Here is a 24431-nt window from a genome sequence, read left to right on the forward strand (position 1 = left end):
AGGCCTACATATAATTTTACGGCCTCCATTGTTGAAATGAAATCTCAGTAACCCTGGAGAGCTCTCTTTATGCGGTCAGGCTTAAAGGGATAGGAAGGTAACAGCAGCTTTTGAAAGTAGGTTAGTTCAGTTCATTATTTTTTGTCAGTCTTAGTTCTCAGTTCATTTGTGGAAACATATCCAACATATCTTCGAAGCAATTATATGTGGTTATAATTATGTAAGAAGATATAAATAATATTAGTTTTTTTTAATGCCCTAAACTTTGAAACTGAGTTTGTAGATTATGTATTCCTATTGTACAAGAATTATTCTTCATGAGTGGACATGATCCGGATTACAACAATCGAACGGTTAAAACCGTAAAGAATACTTCTGTGTACAAATCTCTCTCCCCCCCCCCCCCCCCCCCCCCCCCGCGGAGCATGAATCGCGACATGTAGGCCTCCCTACGCACCGCACCGAAAAGGGTCACGATCATCGAGTAATACATTGACAGTTACAGAATACAGAGGTCATCATGTGAGATAAGTTACAAGTGAGTCCCGAAATGCCCCTGACAAATCTAGTTATGAATATAAACACAATTTACTGCTTGACTTGTACGAAATCATGTTCACTGAGATTGCTTGACTTGTACGAAATCATGTTCACTGAGTCACCATCTCTAAACCAACAAGAGAGATTGGCCTGTTGCCAGCTTGGCGTTTGTATCCCCTATAACTATGGAAGTTTGCCGAGTTCCCTTGACGAGAAGGTCATTATAAAAAGTAAAAAACAAATATATATAATTAAAAAAAAATTGTATGACAAAATGCTAGCGGTGAACCCCACTATAACTACACCCATAAAGTACAGTGCATTGCCAATGGGAATGGTTCATAATCATTGGCTCTTTAACTTTTACCCAGTCTGCTCAATTTGATATGGGCCGACGCTCTGTTTTCTCACATTAAGGGGTGCACCCTTAATATATGAATATTAAACTTTAAAAAGGCAAGGGGGGGGGGTGGGTGCGACGGAAACAAAATACGACGGGAAACAAAAACCACAAAAAAGTAGCAGGTGATTAATTAATTTGAACACGGTCACGACTCTCTAAACTTGTTCGCAATCAGTCAGTCGCGGTTGGGGGGGTTAAGGTTAAATAGCGCCACCACTTGTTCGAAGTTTTCAAGTTTACAGTCTCATGTGTGAAAATGGCAGATTCAGACGACGACGACTTGGCAGAAATGCGAAAACTTCGCGAACGTAAGATATAAATAAGTATTATTTGTTGAATGAACAACCTGATGTGATGCTTGTGGTTACGTGTGAATTGTTTAAAATGTTGATTATTGCCATTGTGTAAACGTGGGTTCATTCATAATGCATTTTGTACGCAGTCAGATCTTGTACACAGTTTTGTAATTGTATTCTATTGTATTAATTTTGTACTACATGCTACTGTACTGGTCGTTAAGTAGTACTACTAGCCCTAGAGTACTACTACTAATGTACTACTACTAGCTAGAGTAGAGAGTTCTGTGTCATGTATGTGCATAAGTTTATACATGGATGGAGGTAGATAAGAAAGAGCAAGGACCAAGTTTATACATGGATGGAGGTAGATAAGAAAGCAAGGACCAAGTTTATACATGGATGGGGGTAGATAAGAAAGCAAGGACCAAATTTATACATGGATGGAGGTAGATAAGAAAGAGCAAGGACCAAGTTTATACATGGATGGAGGTAGATAAGAAAGAGTAAGGACCAAGTTTATACATGGATGGAGGTAGATTATTATAGATAAGAAAGAGCAAGGACCAAGTTTATACATGGATGGAGGTAGATAAGAAAGAGCAAGGACCAAGTTTATACATGGATGGAGGTAGATAAGAAAGAGCAAGGACCAAGTTTATACATGGATGGAGGTAGATTATTATAGATAAGAAAGAGCAAGGACCAAGATTATACATGGATGGAGGTAGATAAGAAAGAGCAAGGACCAAGGTTCATTCAATTCATTTAAACTGTTTGTTGAAAAATCCTTCCAGAATCCAAGGTGTTTCCATGCTGTCTGTATAATTTCTGAAGATTCTGAAGATCCATGGCTCTGTTTACTGCTCTCTTCTTATAAACTATCTTGACTATTCAAACTCAAAGCTCAGCTGCTGTGCAGGCTTCTATTCTAACCGAAATTAGGTATTGTTGCCATTTATTTTTATAATTTAAAGCCATTATACACTTTCGGTAAACAGTATTGTCCAAGTCCCACACTTTGTGTATCACAACTTATATATAAAATAACAATCCTGTGGAAATTTAGGCTCAATCGGACATCGGAGTCGGGAGAAAATAACGGGAAAACCCACTCCTGTTTTCGCGCGTTTCGCCATGTCATGACATGTGTTTATAACAACTCCGTAATTCTCGTTAACGAGAATTTATATTGTTTTACCGTTTTCTCAAAAAGTAAAGCATATCATGGACTAATATTTCAAGAGAAGTCTTTCACCATTACCTTCTGTAAACCCTGTAAATTATTTGTAAATCTGTGAACTTTTTTTTTTTTTTCTGTACCGATAGGGTCCAATGGCTTTAAAGAGCGATCATCAAACATCATTCCCTTGCCTTGCTTGTTGATCATTTGGAACATTTTTATTGAACAAACTAAACGGCTTAACTTCCCTTAACCACTTGACTCTTTTAAGTGAAATTGCTCGGTGCCGAGTTTGTTAGTAAAAAATAGGTCGGTGCCGAGTTGGTATGGTACATGTTGACATTCTTGGTGGGAAGTGGGTGCCTAATTTGCAAGATGCCGATCTTGCGAGGTGCCTACATGTCAGGTATTCAGCCACACAGTCAACTCAAAACATAAACATATGATAGCGATAAAAAATATACAGATACATGTATAAGGAAAGAAGTATTATACACCAAAATTATGCTTTAGCACCTTGCAAACTCATCACCTTGCTTGCAAACTGAGCACCCACTCGGCACCAACAAGTCACAGATTGTAATGTGAGAAATGGCATTTTGGCCGGTTAAACATCAACATTATTGTAGTACCAGAATACTGTTACCACCAGCCAAAATGCCATTTCTCACATTCCATACAATCTGTGACATGTGACTTCAATCTAGTTTTTGCATAAAACTATTGAGCAACATTTTCTACTCAAAATCTCAGCTGTCATGAAATTGGGCTATGACAATATTCATGAAAATGTTATCTGTTGTAAAAAAATAAAATGAAAATTGTTTTGAACCCTGGTATGATGCTTAATGCTTGTCTCCTAATGCGTGTTGTTGTTTAGGTGCGAGGGAGCGAGTTAACATACAGGAAGACCTGGATGATAACAGTGCAGCAGATGCCGCTCAGAAACAAAATGACGACATGGCCAAAATGATGGGCTTTTCTGGATTTGGTAAGCTTGAATTCTTTGACGGTGTTGAATTTTGTAAAACTTCATTATGAAGATTTCCAGTGTTATGGCAATGCTGAGGAAGTGTAGTGGCCGAGCGGTTAAGAGCACCGAATTCAAACTCTGGTAATTCTGATCAGCAGAGTGTGGGTTCGAATCCCCAGCCGTGACACTGTGTCCTTGAGCAAGACACTTAACCATTGCTTCGTCCTTCGGATGGGCATAAAGCCGTTGGTCCCATGTGTTGTATAACGCATGTAAAAGAACCCAGTGCACTTATCGAAAAGAGAAGGGGCTCGCCGTGGTGTTCCTGGTTGTGGCTGCTTAATGCGCCGTAGCACCTTGTAAACCCTTATAAGGTGCTAAATTATTGGGTCTCAGAATTCATCACTGCAATAACCTATCTTTCTGAAAGTTTGTATATATACTCAGCGCCTTGAGTACCTTGTTTGGTAGATACGTGCGCTGTATAAGACTTCGATATTATTATTATTACTATTATTATTCAGCTCCAGCTAGATAGACGATGTGACCTGTGACATCACATGTTTACAAAAGAGCCACCAAGCCTGGACTTCCTGCAGGCACGATTTGTACACAGCTCTTAGGAAGAAAACATAAAATCTTATATTTTATGGAGATTGCACTGTCCAATTCTTACCAACTTTTGATCTGATGAAAGGGGCACATCTCAAAACTTATCGGTCTTTAACTTTCATAACTCTTGGATTTATGTGGAAACTATGACACAAAATGTAAACTTTCACATAATATGACCCGTGCAGTATCTTGCCTGCCAGACTAGCCAAAGAATGTACAAGGTCACACTTATTGTAAACAAAGTTCACATGGTCTATGGAATTGGCTCAACTATAGAATTGACCCAACTATAGAATTGGCCCAACTATGGAATTGGCCCAACTATAGAATTGGCCCAACTATAGAATTGGCCCAACTATAGTAAGGAGTGGCTCAATTCTGGCCCTTTTTGAAACCACTGCTTGGGCTTTTGCTCACACTCTGTCAGTTATTTAGAAACTGTGCACTTTACATACAGGGCTTCAATCAGGCGAATGGAACCAAAGCCTAAGCCCATGATGTGGTTTTGAAATGGGCCTCTTTTAAAGCCATTGGACACTTTCGGTAAACAGTATTGTCCAAAGGCCCACACTTCATGTATTACAACTTATATATAAAATAACAAACCTGTGAAAATTTAGGCTCAATCGGTCATCGGAGTCGGGAGAAAATAACAGGAAAACCCACCCTTGTTTCTGCACGTTTTGCCGTGTCATGACATGTGTTTAAAATAAATCCGTAATTCTCAATATTCGAGAATTGATATTGTTTTAATGTTTTCTCAAAAAGTAAAGCATTTCATGGAATGATATTTCAAGAGAAATCTTTCGCCATTACCTTCTGTAAACCCTGTAAGTTATTTGTAAATCTGTGAACTTTTAATTTTGTTTCTGTTCCGAAAGTGTCCAATGGCTTTAAAGGAACATAACATAATTGGTTTTTTGTTTAGCAAAACAGTTGCTGACAGTGTAAGCACTTTATGTAATCCACCATTAACACAAACTGACAAACCTGTAGAAGTTTGAGATCGATCGGCTATCTGGGTCACGAGAAAATAGTGAAAAACCGATTAAACATTTTGCATGACATCGATTAGAAAACAGGGATAAAACGCTCACTGAGCAATCAACTCCAAACAAGAAATTAGTTATTTATTTCTAATCAAATATGACATTTCAGACAGACATTTTTAAGGGATGTTTTCTACTATCATCATTAGACCAAGTACAAGTTTTATGTATGTATATCTGTGATCTTAGACAAGTTTTTTTCTTACCAATTCTGTGCGGTTATAGCTGGGCCGGTTCAATAGTATGGCATAAACAATGAGCATTTGGGTGTAGCCATATACAATGTCTACTCTACTGTCAATGTTTCATTTTGGCTTAATTCTTTGTTTGATCCCCAGGTAAGAAAGCCAGGACGTTTGATGTAAGTGCCATGTTTGAGCAGACCCGGCGCACTGCACAGCAGATTACAGCAAGTAAACCAAGTAAACCTTCTGCGGGTCCAGAAAGGCCAAAACCAACAGACAAACCAAAACCAACGGACAAACAGAGGGGTAAAGATGGAAGCAGTGAGAGCGAATCTGAGGGTTCTAGTGACAGCGATGAAATAGGTAAGTCCTTCCTCTGAAATATCAGAAACACCTGAGAGGATCTCTGAAAGGGAAACTTTCTTAGTTACTTACTGTTCTGAATATTCTCAGCTACTTATTCAGAATAGTTAAGGCCGACTCACACTGCAGCGATAACGAAAACGATAACGATCACGACGCAGAGAGAACGCATTCTATTGGTTGAATTGTTCCACGCAGAATACGCACACGCCCATTCAACCAATGGAATGCGTTCTCTTTGCGTCGTTGTCGTTATCGTTCCCATTATCGCTGCAGTGTGACTCGGCCTTTACTTGGAATATTCCTAGTTACTTATTGAGCACAGTTATTCTGAACATTCTCAAGCCCTGTTCATACATTTGTACATCCTACGAATGCGAATGCAATGCGAATTTGAGATCCTAGCCTAAATTATGAGAGATCGCCTAACAAGTGCGAGAGCTACACTTAACTGGTTTGGGCTATCGACCAAAATAAACTGCCACCTAAATGTACTCCTTGGGCTGAAACAGGGTTACCTTCTCCACATTCCATAAGGATGTAGGCATGGGTTTCATCCACTAGTAGAACCTGGCTGGTAGAACAGAATGCACTCCCCTCCCAACTTTTTACGAAGCAATTATGGTTAAAAGTGCTTAGCTTAAGGACACAACTGTCATGACTGGGATTCGAACCCACACTCTGCTGCTGACAACACTAGAGCTTGGGTCCAGTGAACTAGACCGCATGGCCACGACAAGACACAAGGCATGATGGTGTATGGAAGTCATTAGGTAATAAGCGAGTCATTGTCACAAGTTTCAACTCAAGTCCTGGCTATTAATGCGACCTAGAAGTATGTCTCAATGAGACAGCACAGTTTTAACAGTTTTCTTTTACTTGGAACAGGTCCACCTCTGCCTCCCGGATTCTCAGCTCCAGCTGCCTCCTCATCATCTAATTCCACCTCTAAGACCAAGCAGCAACCCAGTCAGGATACAGGTGACAGTGACAGTGATAGTGACAGTGACGATGACGATGATAGCGGGGATGACGATCAGGAGGATGAGGTAAAACACAGCGTTTTCCTAATCTTTGTCTCAGGAGACGAAAATTATTTGTTGTGACATTTGTTTACTCATTTCTCAAAAACTACAGCACCTCAGCAAGTACTTTTGTAAGGGAAGCTTTCTACCATCATTATCTTCAAACTGTGTATGTTTATATTGTAAATCTGTGGACATTGTGTTTTTTGTCCTACAAAAAGTACCCTTAAAGGAACACGTTGCCTTGGATCGGTCGAGTTGGTCTTTGAAAAGCGTTTGTAGCTTTTTGTTATGAAATGCATATGGTTAGAAAGATGTTTTAAAAGTAGAATACAATGATCCACACAAATTTGCCTCACAATTGCGTGGTTGTCCTTTTACTTTGCGAACTAACATGGTCGGTTCCCATAAATGGCCGACCGTGTTTGTCGACGAGGTAAAACGAAAACCACGCAATTGCGAGTTACACTTGTGTGGGTCATTATATTCTACTTTAAAAATATCTTTCAAGTCATATGCATTTCATAACAAACGGTTACAAACGCTTTTCAAAGACCAACTCGACCGATCCAAGGCAACGTGTTCCTTTAAACACTGGTCCGCTGGCCAAATCACCAATTTCACTTTTTAAATTTTTGTGGTTTGCTATATTTCGACCCTTTGTCATGTAAATTTTTAAAGTGTGCGTTTTGCGGTCTCAGAGGGGATCTTAGATTTGTTTTCAATTTTGTCTCATTTTTATCACAAATGGGGTTGATTTACTCTGGGTCCGCCTGACGCTTATTATTTTGTATTTTATTCTGTGTAATATGATTGTTACATTGCTACATTTTTAACTGTGTTGTGTATTTTTAAAAAAACATATTGCTATTTTTTGCTTATGTTTTTTAATCCTGCTTTTTAATGTTTTTCCTGACTGTACAGTGCTTTGAAATAGCGTTACAGCGCTTTATAAATGAATTTAAGTTAAGTTAAGTTAAGTTAAAAAACCTGAAGACCAGTTAGATATGTATTTCACAGCCTGTGTTGCAAAATATGTAGCGCACCAAGCTAAAATCAATCACAAGACCCATCTCTGTCCTCACAGGAACCCGTTTACCCCCTGTTTAAAAGTGAAGCAATTATTGTAAAGTGTGCTGCTCTAGGACACCTGCGTCATACCGGGGCTTGAACCCACACTCTGCTGAACAGAAGCACCAGAACTTGAGTTCGGTGCTCTTATCCACTTGGCCATGACACCCTGGTCCAGTAGCAAAAACACCTGGTTAAAACACCTGGGGACCCATCAAACCCTGCTAAATATGTAGTACTTTATACAGCCTGTGCTGCCAAATATATAGCGCACCAAGCTAAATCAATCACAAGAACCATCTCTGCCCTCATAAGTACCCATTTACCCCTGGTCGAAGTGAAGCAATTATAGTGTAAGTGTCTTGCTGTAGGACATGTGTCAAAACCGGGACTCAAACTCTAACTCTGCTTATACATGTACAACATGCCACTAAAACAAAGGATCAATTTTATTTCCATACAGAGTCTACCCGACAGAATACCAGCCTCTCATGAGATCGTGTTAAATCATGGAGTCAAAACAGTGAGTAATTGTTGTTTCTTGTAACTTTATGATTGAGTAATCAAATTTAGTCTAAAAACAGGGGCCGATTTCACAAATAGCTAAGATTGATCGTAACTGCAAATCAATTGTAGTTGCAAAGTAAAATTGGAAGTCACAATACAAATCACTATGGTAATACTGACAATTTGTCTTGCAATGAATTTTTATTGCTGAGTGAAACCGGGAAAAGACAGGTTTCTTAGTAAGCTTCAGAATTTGATGTAACAGTTATTTGCAGAACTATGTCTGAAATTTGCCGTGGTATGCTCGGATCTGGGAGCACTCAGACTGAGAAACGATCCTGCACGAAACGATTCTCAGATTGTGTTTGCCTATTCGGATTATTTTTCCTTCGTGGACATAAATCCTTCAGATTTTTAGCAATTTCTCAAAAACACTACCACCTTTTGAAATGAATTTTTACAATTTAATTTTATTGCACATTTCCATAAGATTAAAACAATCGACTGGTGCCCAAAATCAAGGTATACTTTGCCTTTAACGTATTTATATGTTAGCAAAACTCTGTAGGTAATGAGTAAAAAACAATGCTTTTATTAATTGTTCACCAAACCTATTTTTGTTTTAGGTTTCAGCGATGAGTTTAGATCCCTCTGGTTCCCGTTTAGTGACGGGGGGCGTCGACTACGACATGAAGATGTGGGACTTTGCTGCTATGGACGCATCGTTACACTCGTTCCGCTCGTTGCAGCCCTGTGAAAGGTATTGTTCTGTTGGTTAGAAGTTTGGTAGATGGTTTGGTGATATTTGTGACATTTATTAGTGAGCTAGTGGATTCCTGCTGGGGTTAAAGAGACACGTTGCCTTCGGATTGGTGCTCTAGGCTGTAAAAGTATTTGTTTTTAAATAAATATTGTATAGAAAGGTGTTTTAAAATTAGAATTTAAAGATCCACACAAATATCTCTCAACAGTTTGAGGTATTCATTTCTTGAACGAACACGGTCCATAACCTTTTGGACTCCAAAATTTGACTTGTCAGGGCTCAACATTTACAATGGACTGCATGCCCTGAAGACATGACTGTTAACATTGGGCCAGTAAACTTATGACTGGAAAAGTATGGCATCCTTGTATTAATAATGATAATACCTCACCTCATCTTTAATAAAAAAAACAACTATGTTCAAAAGTTGACTCTAACCAATAATTTTCATGTCCTCCTACTGCTTGTTCAAATAAAAACTGTTTGATTGTAACACTTAATTTAAGGCCTATCTCTCAATTATTTACAATGTATACAAAGTTTTTTTTAAACATGTTTTAAACATGTTTACATAACATTGATGTCAATTGTTATTTTACAATTTCTGCTTTGCTGGTTTTCTTTTTGCATAATAGCATTACATATTATTTGAATGGGCCATATTTTTGACCGCATGAGGGCGCTCTCAATCACCTCCGGGGTTATATTCATTCATACCCAAAACAGTTATTAAAGATTGGAACACATTACCACCATAGACATCTAATCTGTCACGGACAATAAGACTTTTAAAGGAGGCGTTATAATCCATCTCTTAAGCAAATTGAAACTACGGCGCAACAAAAGTGACAGGATGCCTATTAATTTGTGCAGGGCGAATCGCGTGTACCCCCGGAAGTGATAACAATACTATTTATAGCGCCCTCGCGCGGTCAAAATAAAGCGCATTGAGTTTGAATGATTATTTGGTGTTATTTTTGGGTCATGTAGTCCCTGCTCCCTGAGTGTGGAACTCGGTTCCCAACCACATTTAGACTTCTCCATCACTCGAGACTTTTAAACACATCTAATGCAAATTACTTATTGTCAGAGTCATGTGTAAATGCTTATCCTGTGTTTTCATTGTTGAATCATACAATTGCATCTTGTTTGCTGCTATGTTCATTTCTTGTTGCTGTTGTTTTTATAATCTATTTTGCTCTGTATGTGCCATGAGCGTTTTTTTCGTTCTCTTTCAGATATGTGTGCCTTAAACATGTTTTATATTTGTTGATTTCAGCCACCAGATAAAGACACTTCAGTACAGCATTACCGGTGACTGTATCTTAGTAGCGGCAGCCAAAGCTCAAGCTAAGGTCATCGATCGAGATGGCTTTGAGGTCATGGAATGCGTCATGGGAGATCAGTATATCGTTGATATGGCTAGGACCAAGGTACACCAATCAAAGACCTGGGTACAATTTCATAGAGCTGCGTAAGCAAAAAATTTGCTTAAGCACGAAAATAGCTCGCTTATTTTACACATGTTACTGGCCAAATTTCCTGCCATATACATTGCTTGTGACTGGTATTTAGCTGTTGTTTACTTAGGGAGCATCTCAAAAGTCGGGCACGTTCCTAACGCAAAAGAACGTTCTTGCGGGCATATGCCCGCAGGATCGCAACATCATGACAAAGTATACGCGGAGCGTTCCAAAAGACCGGTCCTGTGGAACGGACAAAAGCGGCGGGGATACTCTTGCGATCCAAAAAGAACGTTCCTACCATTCCGACTTTTGAGACGCTCCCTTAGCATACCAAATGAGTGGAGTCTTGGCCGGTAATCTGATTTTACTAAGCAATGATTTTTTTTGCTTAAGCAGAATTTTGTGCTTAAGCAGCTCTATGAAATTGGGCCCTGGGTACAATTTCATAGAGCTGCTTAATGGCTGATTTTGTGCTTGCTGTGTAACTTTCATTTTATAACGCTGCTAAGCGTAATGATAGACCTTTGAATGTAAATCCATAACGAGCAGGCAAGATGGTCGCCTAATTTTCTTGCTAACCTGTGAAATATGCTTTAGCGCTTACCACAAAAATGTGCTTACTAGTAAGCAGGTCTTTGAAATTCGGCCCTAGGTACAGTTTGCCTTTTTGGGTTTCTTAGAAGCAGAAAAGCAGGTTGAAGGTTTTTATAATAATGTATTTTTACCTTGTCTGTTTGCCGCAAAGCAGATTGAATGTTTTGTCACACATTGGCACATACGTAGTGGCCATCTACTGTTTCTGGTTTCCCACAAACCGATGAGCCAATCAAACATTTTCAACCATCTGGTTTTTCATGAAATACCTACATGTGCCTACACCAATTATTCTCTTTGTTATCCCATTGGTTTTCAGAGGACTTCCCTCTGTCAAGCTCTCTTTTTGTTAACATCTTCGGTTTCAATCGGTAGATAGTTGATAATTGTTATGTTTTGTTTTTGATCAGGGCCATGTTTCAACTCTAAACGGTGCCTGCTGGAATCCCAAAATCAAGGAAGAGTTCATCACATGTTCTAACGATGGGTAAGCATTCACGAATATGAAAAGTAATACATAAAATGGGATTTGAGGCATTGCATGGTGAGGTATCATGGTGAGATATACAATGGTTTGCGGTAGCACCATGTGTATATCTATTTGCCAGGTAGATTGTGTTCTTTTCAGAACTTGTATTGCTTTATATTCTACTGCGACGGAGTAGATTTTCTGAAATGGGGAGACTTCTCAGTTTTGAAAAGAACCGCTTTTTAACTACTACCTGGGCGGATGGTAGTAAATTGGCCTGGACTGCTACTTTGGCTTCCTTGGATCGAGGGAACTTCTCATTATTAACCGCGCAGTGAGTTCTTAATTGGTCTCAAAGTTTCGACTAGCTTGCTTTACTCATCGTCAGGAGACTGTACCCTGAATTTTCTGTATTTTCCTGAGTCCTGTAAAACTAGTGGCTAAAGGTCATGGTTTTGAATCTCACACAAGTGTTTTTTTTTTCACAGAATTCATAGCACCTACAGTGCTTAACACACATAGGTGTAAGGGTAAAAAGCAAAATAAAGGCATCCTTAGTTTGAAATTCTCTTAAAATACCTTCTTTTTTTCTACTTGGTATCTCGTTTTAATCTTTGAACATGCTTTTTTGTTTAGAACTGTAAGGATATGGGACTTCAACAACCCCAAAAGACAGAAGGACGTTGTCAAGTTCCGATCGTTACAGGGGCGCAAGACGGTCCCGACCTGCTGTACGTTCAGCCGGGACGCTAAACTAATTGCAGCGCCGTGTCAAGATGGAACGCTGCAACTCTGGGATGTCAAGAAACCATTCGTAAGTCTGAGTATAGGGTGTCTTGGCTGAGTGGTTTAGAGCATCAAATTCAAGTTCTGGTGGTTTAGTCATTGGGGTGTGGGTTTGAATCTTGGTCCCGACACTAGTACTAGCAAGACACTTCACTATGATTGCTTTTCTTGACCGAGGGGGTATAAATGAATATCTGCTAGGGTAGAGGTTGATATTATATTTGAAAAAACCTTCTGAGCATCACGGCAGTCCGCGGCTGTACACTCCCTTTGGAGCTGAGAACAATTACAGGAATGTAATTGGCCCAATGACCGGGAAACTAACGCCCTCTCTAGTGTTAAGTGGGCATACATTTTCACATACATTACACAACACATGAGACCTACAGCAATGCATGGCTTAAGTCCAGTGCACTAGACCACTCAGCCATCACAATCCAACGCCCAATGTTTTTCAGAAATGTTTTTACTTCTAAGCCAAGACTTTCACAACTTCTTGTGGAGTTAAAACCCTTAGTTAGAATGAGCATTTCCTCCAATATGGAGAATTTGTTGGTATTTATTTTCTTCTGTTGATATACTTGTACTTGATTTGAATGATGCTAACAGTGTTGTAGCCACGGTGGGCGGTGCCGGGTGGGCCTGCCCAGAACTACTAAGTTTCGCCCAGCACTCTGAGAAAAATACCCTGTGCTGCCCAGCACAGATTTCCCCCAAATTATACTTCAGCAATGATTGGCCCCATATCTACACATAATTATTTTTGTTGAACCATCCGCCCTTGGTAGACTAAATTCGATTTAGAGCCCACCACTTACATTGGTCTAGCTACAACACTGGATGCAAAGCGAATTTTGACGTCATAGCTCTGTTTTCGCTGCCAATGTTTCAGAAGGCTTGAGCTCAGTGCAACTCTTTCTAATTCTTCGCTGCGAATTTGTGACATTAAAGTTTGCATCGCATTTGCATTTGTAGGAAGTATGAATATGGATTCACACTGGTTTTTTTTTTTTTATAATGTAGATAAGACCAACGTTCCATCAGAAGACGGCACATGCTGTAGGTACTGATACCTCAAGTATTACATTCTCATATGACAACAGGGTCTTCGCCACAAGAGGGGGTAAGTACGGTTAGGGCAAAAAATAATGAGAAAATATTATTAGTTGTTGCAAACTGCTTTCAAACCAAAAAGACATATGGTGTAAATGCAGCAAAATAGGTAATGGCTGTTGTGGTAGTACTAAGTCTGTAGCGCATGTGCGCTGCGGGTATGTCAGATGTCTTAAGTCTTCCTTATTCCACCATTGACTAGTTCATTGTGTATCCATAATACTACATGGAGAGGTTTCCAAAGCAATTTTGTAGTACTATGGATATACAAGGAACTAGTCAATGGTGGAATAAGGAAGATGAGGACACAAGCTTAGTGTGGACGTTGCCATGTATGAAGTGTATTTCGTATGACCTCTGACATACCCGCAGCGCGCATGTGCTGCAGACTTAGTACTACCACAACAGTGGCCTGACGTTTCCACCCTAGCAGAGTCTTTCTCAAAAACAATAGGGTTAAAATACTGCCATGTGCAGACAATGCAAAGTACTTATCAAATCTCTTGTTGTACTTGGTTCGGCAACTAAAATTAAAAGCAAAAAATCCAGTAAACATTTTACTGTTACTTGCTGTTAACTTACATGATCTCCTCGCTTGATAAAATGTTCACAGTGGATTGGGGTTTTGCTGTGGAAACTAGATGATAAAAATTTTACAGGCCTGGAATTTCACCTTTGAGAGGGCAAGGCCATTTTTCAAAGGGCACTTTTAAGACTTATGGAAGGGCACCGAGGCTGAAGACTAGAGCCAAATTTTATTGAGCTGCTTATGCAGAAAAAGAACCTTAGCACAACAAAATTATGCTTCTAAGAATATTGTTACCAGCAATCTGTGACTGGTATCCTGTTCTTTTCTGCTAAGTTTTTATTTCTAAGCAGATATGTGTTAAAGGAACACGTTGTCTTGGATCGGACGAGTTGGTCAAAACAAAAGCGTTTGTAACCGTTTTTTATAAAATGCATATGGTTGGAAAGATGTTTTAAAAGTAGAACACAATGATCCACACAAGTTTGCCTCGGAATTGCGTGGTTTTCCTTTTACTGTGCGAACTAACATGGTCGGCCATTTATGGGAGTCAAAATTTTGACCCCCATAAATGGCTGACGTGTTAGTCGACGAGGTAAAAGGAAAACCACGCAATTTCGAGGCATGTTTGTGTGGATCATTGTATTCTACTTTTACAACATCTTTCTACCCATATGCATTTTATAAAAAACGGTTACAAATGCTTTTCAAAGACCAACTCGACCGATCCAAGGCAACGTGTTCCTTTAAGTAATATTTTGTGCTTAAGCAGCTCTATGAAATTAGGCCCAGTGCAACAGAGGTTGTGGCTTTTGTGTCATTTCGGGCCTGAGTTTTAAAATAAGTCAATAATTCTTTTAAATTTTTCTGGTTGCATATCTCCAGGGGATGACACTTTAAAACTTTGGGATCTGCGGAACTTCAAGAGGCCAATAAATGTAGCTACAGGACTTGTTAACTATTTCCCATTGTAAGTATAATAGTTTCAGATATCAAGTAACAAACCACAAGGGAAACCTAGTAGGTTAAATTTTAAATATTTTGGGCTTGAAATGTTTGCGCCAATCATAAATTACAAATTTCAAAAATGGTATGGGAGCAAACCCACAGGAAACTTTGATGGGATTCGAACCCTTGTCTTCTGTCACTACTAGAAAAAAAATCTTGACATTATTGTGCCTTTAGCTACTGGACAATCTCGGTAGTCTAGTTTGTACGACACTGCTCTAGAATTGCACTTCATCTGGTGACCGGGGTTTCTCTGCTGCAGGGCCTACTTTGTGGAACCGACTACCCTACAATACACGCCATTCATCTTCATTAGAAGCCTTCAGAAAAGCTCTCAAAACCTATTTATATGACTCTTAATTATGTTTGTGTTGGTTTTTTTTTCTTTCTTTCTTTCTGTGTAAAGCACTGTGATATATTTTTTGTAAGAGCGCTTTATAAATGCCTTTATAGTATAGTATAGTATAGTATAGTCGTGGGTTTGAATCCCATCTGAGTAATATGCCTAGGATTTTCTTTTCACAGAACGGGGGCAAGTCCTGAGTATACAGTGCTAACACAGATCGGTGTATATGGGTAAAAACCAAAATGCATATTCTTTATCCCTGATGCAAATTCATCATCTTTTATTGTGTTTGTTTTACAGGACGGACTGTGTCTTCAGTCCGGATGATAAGATGCTGGTAACCTGCACCTCGGTCAAGAAGGGAGCCGGGGAAGGCAAACTCGTCTTCCTGGAACGAGAAACTTTCGATATTGTCGCCGAGATTCCATGCGGTGACTCGGTAAGTTGCCCTTGATAAATAATTTAATTAATAATAATTTATTGAATTTATATTGCGCTCTCTCCACAGACCAGTCTGTTTGACGTCGCATAACAGTAAAAAAAAAACATAAGAAAATTACACAGAAAAAGTTTAACAAAAAGTACACCAGTAAAGATAAGCAAAATAGAAATCAAAGCCTTATTGACAAAACAGGTGCATGATGAACACGGGCAGTTTGGTTGGCTTAGTGGTATCTTTCCTTTCCTTCCACCTCTAGGATCCTCCATTCAAATCTCGCCAAGGGCACGATGTTGTGGATTGTTTTTTTCGGTCCCTACCTGATTTTGTGGGTTTCCTTGGATTAATTCTCTGTGGTTTTCCCCCCACATCTAAAATTGAAACTTCCTTTCTTGTCTTCTCTCCATTGTGTTTTTAGCTTTTTGAGTTTGCTTTTCTGAGAGTCCTTGGCCTCACAACCAGAATGAATAAATGAAATGAAAAATGTGAAATTCATCTATGCATCATTATTGTTAGAAAGTACATAAATTAACACTCCTCACAATTTGAATCATCTACAGATGTACACCCTTCCCACTTTTGTAATACTAATAATATTAATGATAATATTTTGAGTTTATATAGCACTTTTATTACTCCCAAATGTGTCTCAAAGCGCTTCGAATTATTACCCCTGGTCACTGGGCCTTAATTCACTCCTTAAACCATCTCAGCTCCCTGGGGAGTATACAGCCTCGTGCAACAAATGCGCTACTCGGCTAAATCAATCACAATAACCATCTCTGCCCTCACAGGTACCCATTTACCCCTGGGTGGAGAGAAGCAATAATAGTTAAGTGTCTTGCTCAGGGACACAAGTGTCACGACTGGGATTCGAACCCACACACTGCTGAACAGAATCAGCAGAGCTTGAATTCGGTGCTCTTAACCGCTCGGCTATGACACCCCATACAGCCACTCCCCTCCCCAATGTTTTGACTAAGATACAAAATGCAGCTCAGTGCTACAAGGTCGTTAATTGCAATTTCATAGTCATAATAAACAAAAAAGTTGTTTAGTGAAAAATGTAGATATTAAAGTTTGAATAAATAACAACCCACAAGTAAATATTTTTCTTGGAAACTGAATGTTTCTTTTCGCCAAGATTTACTTTGGAGACGAATCTTGATCAATAAACTCCATTCGCCAGTGTACAGAAGCAATTTTATCAAATTCATACATTACAAACTTCACTTACGATCTTATAGCCCTGAGCCAACAAACTCATTCACTTGAAGGAAAAGTATACCCCTTTTTTTGAGCTGTTTGATTGTTTTAATCCTGTATAAACGCAGATGTAGGCCCCCTATTGACCCCTTGCACGCGTACCACACGCGGCGGACCAATGCCACGCTCACCATGTTGTTGGGCAGTTAGGTTTACGTGTATTAACGCCGCGTCGCCTAAAATGCTCACTTTACTGCATAACGTGCAGCATAGAGTTATATATAAAAACGCACAGTGAAATTGCCCACCACTACGGCGCATTCAAGACTTTTCTGCTGATGACGTCAGGTGAAATGGGTCAATACAATAAAATTAACATATAAAAATTTCATTTCACAATGTGCCAGGTCGCTTTTTTTGAGATATCGCCGAAAATCCGGAGCGAATTTGTTTATGCAGGAAGAATAATTCGTAATAGGATTACACAATCTGAGTCTCAGATTCAAACCATGAAAACTGATATCTTTCTCATTCTACACATCCACATAAACTTCACATTGCTTCGAGGTGAAATGATTCTCAAAATGCTTTCTTATATCGAAAGCTGCTGTAAGCTTCTAACCATAAGTTTTTATTGCTATTGATTTTAAAGGCAGTGGACACTATTGGTAATTACTCAAAATAATTATTGGCATAAAACCTTTCTTGGTGACGAGTAATGGGGAGAGGTTGATGGTATAAAACATTGTGAGAAACGGCTCCCTCTGAAGTGCCATAGTTTTAGAGAAAGACGTAATTTGCCACAAAATTTTGATTTTGAGACCTCCGATTTAGAACTTGAGGTCTCGAAATCAACCATCTAAACGCACACAACTTCGTGTGGCAATGGTGTTTTTTCTTTCATTTCGTTCGATGACCGATTGAGCTCAAATTTTCACAGGTTTGTTATTTTATGCTTATGTTGAGATACACCAACTGTGAAGGCAATGACAATTGCCAATTGTCTTTGACAATTACCAATAGTGTCCACTGCCTTTAAGAGTGATTGCCAAATGTAGACCTTCCCTTTAAAGGTGCCGTCCTATTGCATTTGTCCAGAACAAGTGCAGAAGATACTATGCTGTATCAAAATCTCATATTTGTCTTTCCTCTGCAAACTATATATCTTTTTCAGACTGTCTCCAGATGTTTGTGGCATCCGAAGCTGAACCAAATCATTGTCGGCTGCGGAAACGGAGAGGCGAAAATCTTCTACGACCCAGACAAAAGTCACAGGTAAAGTTTAATAATGGTTAATGGAAATAAAGCACACTAGGCCTTCATCTTGGTCATGGTCCCTGTGTATTTCACCAGTTAGAAATCTTGATTTTGATGATACCAATGAGGGGCCAGACTATTGTACCTTGCAGCCTCATTTTGATTAAATTGATTTGAAGGAAGAGAGGAAAATGCAAACTTTGTGTACTATGACTAAGGTGTAGTGTTAAAAGCAAAGTATACCTTTGGTTTTTAGAATCGTTTGATTGTTTTAATCACAAATAAATGAACATTATACGATAGAACTAACCTGTGAAATTTTCATTTTAAAATGTAGAAGCGTTTTTGATATATTGCCGAAAATCTGGAGTAGTTATGTCAATGCAAGTAGAATAAACACTAAATTTAATAAACAATGTGAGAAACATTTATTTAGATTGAAATGCTTTTGAATCACTTTAAAACCACATTCATAAGTACCTAAGACAGGTTATCCATTCTGATTTGTCGTGAGGCCATCACGTGTGGGTGTTTAAAGGCAGTGGACACTATTCGTAATTACTCAAAATAATTATTAGCATTAAACTTTACTTGGTAATGAGTAATGGGGAGAGGTTGATGGTATAAAACATTGTGAGAAACGACTCCCTCTGAAGTGACATAGTTTTCGAGAAAGAAGTATTTTTCAACGAATTTGATTTCGAGACCTCAAGTTTAGAACTTGAGGTCTCGAAATCAACCATCTAAAAGCACACAACTTCGTGCGACAAGGGTGTGTTTTCTTTCATTATTATCTCGCAACTTCGATGACCGATTGAGCTCAAATTTTCACAGGTTTGTTATTTTATGTATATGTTGAGATACACCAAGTGAGAAGACTGGTCTTTGACAATTACCAATAGTGTCCACTGTCTTTAAACGGATGATATAACACCAGTAAAAAGTGTTTAAACATGGGTGTGACACGTGAGTTTGCACCTGTGCTTACAAGACAGTTTATTCATTCCTATTGGTCGAGGGCAACGGCTGGAACAGTTGTGCCACATCATGCGATACGCGCGACGCGCACACCAATCTCCTTATAAGGAGTTGTTTACCAGAGGGCCGTACCATTTCATAGCTGGAAGGGCAGTGTGTTGAAACAAATCAATGAACAATTATAATGTTTGCATTTTTTTTTACTTTTTGACCAAAAAGTGTTGATGTTTTTTGACCGAAAAGGTGTTTATGAATGGGAATCAAAGTGTGTTGAATCGGTTTTCAACTAGTGGTTTACCCCCGCCGAGGCCTGGTTCTTGATAATTTACCTCGACTTCGTCTCGGTAAAATTATCAAGAACCAGGCCTCGTTGGGATTAAACCACTAGTTTAAAACCTCTTCACCACACATTGATTCCCTTATTCCTTTGAAGGGAATTGTCTCAGAGTACTTACAACAGATTTTCCTTTCCTTTAAGTGCTATGGGGGTTGTGGAGCAGTGATGAATTGAAGTGATTTTGAAATGACTTTTAAAACAACTTTTTTTTTCACAGGGGTGCCAAGTTGTGTGTAGTGAAGAAGAAGAGGAAAGTCAAGGAACTAGACATAGTTCGAAACGAAAGCATCATCACACGTAAGTTCACATGAGAGCTATACTCAGGCCGGACACTTCACGGAGGCATTAAAGGCGATTGCCTCCATGCCCCCTGGTCATTGCCTTTGTGCCCTTAAAATTGTTCAGTAGAAATTTACAATTCCTCGTAGGATGCCCTTTACCATGGAGACAATTCCTTTATGATGCCCTTGCCCTTTCAAAAATGAAGAAGACAGGCCTGTATATTTGCTTTTCCTTTTCTTCTTCAAATATTTGATGTCTTGGAGCTTTAAGCATTAGCACTCTCAATGTTTGCCTTTGTTGGGGCCCGAGTTCAGTTATTATACTTTTCCTATATTTTCTTTTGTTATTAAGTTTCTGTATAAATGCAACCATAATTCATTACCTTCTTGTTCCATCACAGTTAAAGGAACATGTTGCCTTTGATCGGACGAGTTGGTCTATAAAAAGCGTTTGAAACCGTTTGGTATGAAATGCACATGGTTGGAAAGATGTTTTAAAAGTAGAATATAATGATCCACACAAGTATCACTCGAAATTGCACGGTGTTCATTTTACGATGCGAACTAACACGGTCGGCCATTTATGGGAGTCAAAAACTTGACTCCCATAAAATGTTTTGACTCCCATAAATGGCCGACCGTGTTATGGGAGTCAAAGACTTGACTCCCATAAATGGCCGACCGTGTTAGTCGACGAGGTAAAAAGAAAACCACGTAATTTTAAGGCATATTTGTGTAGGTCATTGTATTCTACTTTTACAACATCTTTGTTACCATATCGATTTTATAACAAATGGTTACAGAACGCTTTTCAAAGACCAACTCGACCGATCCAAGGCAACGTGTTCCTTTAACATACCTTGAGAGCTAAATTTTGCTCTTCTTTTCTTCCTTTCTTTGAATATTTGAGGTCTTTGAGCTTAAGCTAAACCTTTACAGGGCCTGATATAAGTTATTAAATGTGCTTTTCTTTTATTCTCTTTTGTAAGTAAATTTATGTATTTCTGCCCCTCTCTCTCTCTCTCTCTCTCTATTCATGTATTTCCACTTCACTGCTTTTGTTACACTTACAAAATGTACATACCTGTTCATGTGTGTTGTGTTGTTATTTTATCTCCAAGAAAGACTCTGCTAGGTTCAGAAAGCAGGCCATTAACTATTTTTGTAAAATTATTCTTGCCTGTACTCTAGTGTGCTCTTTCTTTACCTTATCGTCAAATATCCATTCTTATGATGCTCAAAGTTCCCATAGGAACAATCATTATGTCGGTTTCAACAGAACTTCATAGTTATAAAAAGTCTTGTCTAAAGTGGTACTACATTTTTTAATTGTCTCGGTGATTCTGCACTTACTTTGTCAAATTTTGTCAACAGAAATTATTGCTCCGTTTAATAATCCTTAGTGATGAAAGAAAATTAATGACATATTTCTAGATGATGTTTTGTCTTAGTTCCTACTAGTAAGTGTGTGTGTTTGTTTGTTGTAGTGTCTGTCTGTAGGTACAGGAACAAAAGAAATTGTTTCACCCTAGGCCTAATTTATTAATATTATTATTATTATTATCATTGGTTTATTAGGCCTATCTATCTATGCTGAAGATTTGTATGCTATGTTTATTATGATGCATAGATGTTGATTTTGTGAGATGAAAGAATGTTGTGCAAAGATAAACTTAGTTCTTCTGCAGTACAAATGGTCTTCTGGTATTTTTTGTTTCTTTCTTAAATCGCCTGGGAGCATTTTAATGGATTTGGCGCTTTATGTTACTGTAAGGCCCAGTCACTATCCTGTGCAAAAAAAACCATAAACTTTTTTGAAAATTATAACTTATGATTTATGTGCTGTGTATTGTTTACCAAACAGCGCACATGTTACGGATGTACCGTAAGGATCAACCCAAACTGTTGACATCTTACAAGCAAAGTAAGAAGGATCGTCAAGATCCCGTCAAGTCACGTCGACCAGATCTACCAATTACTTCAGGTAAGCATCTCTGTGTTGGTCTTGGTTTCATTGTCCAAACGAAACAGGGGACAGCTAGATCCAATCGGAGTTATATATAAGAACTAGAGGGCGCACTGGCCTATATACGCACTCCGGCATGCGCGCAGGCAGCCATTTTCTAAGTTGACAAAACTGGCATCATACAGCGTGTGTTTGTGCGGCCATTTTGTAAGTTGGAACAAACAGCATCGCGTGAGCGTTCGATAAAAAAAAACTCAAACGTGTATTTCATATTCACCGGGCGTGCAGAATGGCGCGCTTGTCATCTTGCGGTCCCGTAGCGTTTGTTCCCAAAGTATAACTCGTGCGCCCTCTAGTTCTTATATATAACTCTATGGATCCGATAGACCTTTATCATGGTGCAGCCATCTTGATTTCCTCACATTCAAACCAATGTAACCATACTGAGGCTGGAAGGAAAGTTAGTCTGGTTCTTTTTTTGTACAATGAATAGAAGCATTCATTACTGTTGTTTGAAACAGGGAACATGACCAAGATGTTGGCAGCATGATAAAGGTCTATTTCATAGAGCTGTTCAGTAGGTGTTTTGCATTTCTGATCTTTCCATTCCAATTTGAAGAGATTGCAGAACAGCAACCTTATTTCATTTTACCAGCATTGGAAAGATCTGATCTTTCCCTTTGCAATGATGGTGAGCTTGGGTATGGAGGGCAAGAATGTACAAAACTACAGCTTTATTACAAATGACCTTTGATCTCGTGCTCGAGTGCTTCTCGGTGTGTAAACTTGGTCGGAAAGAGTTAAACAGCTCTATTAAAGGCAGTGGACACTATTGGTAATTACTCAAAATAATTGTAAGCATAAAAACTTACTTGGTAACAAGCAATGGAGAGCTTTTGATGGTATCACATTGTGAGAAACGGCTCCCTCTGAAGTAACATAGTTTTTGAGAAAGAAGTGACTTTGATTGAATTTGATTGCGAGACCTTCGTGTGACAAGGGTGTTTTTTCTTCCATTATTATCTTGCAACTCTGACAACCAATTATGCTCAAATATTCACAGGTTTGTTATTTTGTGCATACGGTGAGATACACCAACTGTGAAGACTGGTCTTTGACAATTACCAATTGCGTCCAGTGTCTTTAAATTGGGCCCAAGTATCAGGATTGAGTGTTCAGTGCCCAATAACACATTGGATTATTTAGAAACAAAATTACTTCTAACATTTTATTAGAGGTAAAACCATCTTGGAGTTGTTAAATGCATTCTGATGTTGACTGAAGATACACAACTAATATTTGTTTTCCTTTTATTTCTAGGGCGCGGTGGGCGAGTCGCAGCAGGCGGGGCTAGCTTAGCGTCATACGTTGCAAAAGTGATTGCCGTTGATAAGAAAGACGACAGTAATCCAAGAGAAGCCATCCTCCGTCATGCTAAGGAGGCTTCCTCAAATCCCTTCTGGATCTCACCAGCATATACTGAGTAAGTTCAGACAATTCAAGTGTCATAATCCACTTAAAGGCAGTGAACACTATTGGTATTTACTATAAAAAATTATTATCATCAAACCTTTCTTGGTGACGAGTAATGGGGAGAGGTTGATAGTATAAAACATTGTGAGAAACGGCTCCCTCTGAAGTGGCGTAGTTTTATAGAAAGAAGCAATTTTCCATGAATTTGATTTCGAGACCTCAAGTTTAGAACTTGAGGTCTCGAAATCAACCATCTAAACACACACACAACTTTGTGTGACAAGGGTGTTTTCTTCTTTCGTTATTATCTCGCAAGTTCGATGACTGATTGAGCTCAAATTTTCACAGGTTTGTTATTTTATGTGTATGTTGAGATACACCAACTGTGAAGGCTAGTCTTTGACAATTACCAATAGTGTCCACTGCCTTTAAATCTGATGAGTAAATGAGGAATGTTTGAGTCACAGCTGTGTTTTGTCATTTGAGTATGGTTGTTAAAGGCACTGGACACTATTGGTAATTACTCAAAATAGTTGTTAACATAAAAATTTAACTCGGTAACAAGCAATGTAGAGCTGTTTGATAGTACATGTATAAAACATTGTGAGAAATGGCTCCCTTTGAAGTACTTTAGTTTTTGAGAAAGAAGTAATTTCTCACTAAAATATTTTAATTGAATTTGAAACCTCAGCTGAGGTCTCAAATTCATGTACTGAAAGCACACAACTTGTGCGACAAGGGTGTTTTTTCTTCCATTATTCTTTTGTAACTTCGACGACCAATTGAATTCAAATTTTCACAGGTTTGTTATTTTATGCATATGTTTAGATACAGAAAGTGAGAAGACTTGTCTTTGACAATTACCAAAGGTGTCCAGTGTCTTTAAACCACACCCTGATTCCTAAGGTAAAGGGAATAATTACACCCTCTAGCTGGCGGTAGTAAATGATGTAACTTATGTAATTAATACTCATAAAACTTGTCATAATACAAATACAGTTATGTACCACTACTACTATTTGTTTTCAGGACCCAACCAAAAGCGATCTACCAGGAGGAGTCAGACGAAGAAGAAACTGACGACACCGACGTTCCTCACTGGGCAAAGAAACAAAAACTAGACACAGACACTTGAAGTGTGGTTTGTGGTATAGCTTGATAGCAATACTGGAGGAGTGACAAGATGGTGACACCAATCACTGAGGTATTGGGG

General features: G+C 38.8%; 1 protein-coding gene across 2 annotated transcripts; it reads left to right on the plus strand.

Moving 5' to 3' along the window:
* The first annotated feature begins 478 nt into the window (after positions 1–478).
* On the plus strand, positions 479–24387 carry LOC139946108 (WD repeat-containing protein 70-like). 2 transcript variants are annotated; one of them, XM_071943713.1, is made up of 18 exons: positions 479–538; positions 1207–1251; positions 3303–3413; positions 5398–5607; positions 6496–6656; positions 8167–8226; positions 8837–8970; positions 10253–10406; positions 11444–11520; positions 12139–12316; positions 13312–13411; positions 14813–14897; positions 15582–15720; positions 18101–18201; positions 19716–19795; positions 21644–21763; positions 23066–23228; positions 24248–24387. In XM_071943713.1, exons 2-18 carry the CDS (start codon positions 1233–1235, stop codon positions 24351–24353), a joined length of 1998 nt encoding a protein of 665 aa, XP_071799814.1. In that variant the 5' UTR covers positions 479–538; positions 1207–1232; the 3' UTR covers positions 24354–24387. The 2 variants fall into 2 exon arrangements, with proteins under 2 accessions (XP_071799814.1, XP_071799813.1); XM_071943712.1 differs by lacking the exon at positions 479–538 and having other exon boundaries at positions 1148–1251.
* The last annotated feature ends 44 nt before the right edge of the window (positions 24388–24431 follow it).

Source organism: Asterias amurensis, chromosome 13, assembly GCF_032118995.1.
Source record: "Asterias amurensis chromosome 13, ASM3211899v1".
Taxonomy (NCBI): domain Eukaryota; kingdom Metazoa; phylum Echinodermata; class Asteroidea; order Forcipulatida; family Asteriidae; genus Asterias; species Asterias amurensis.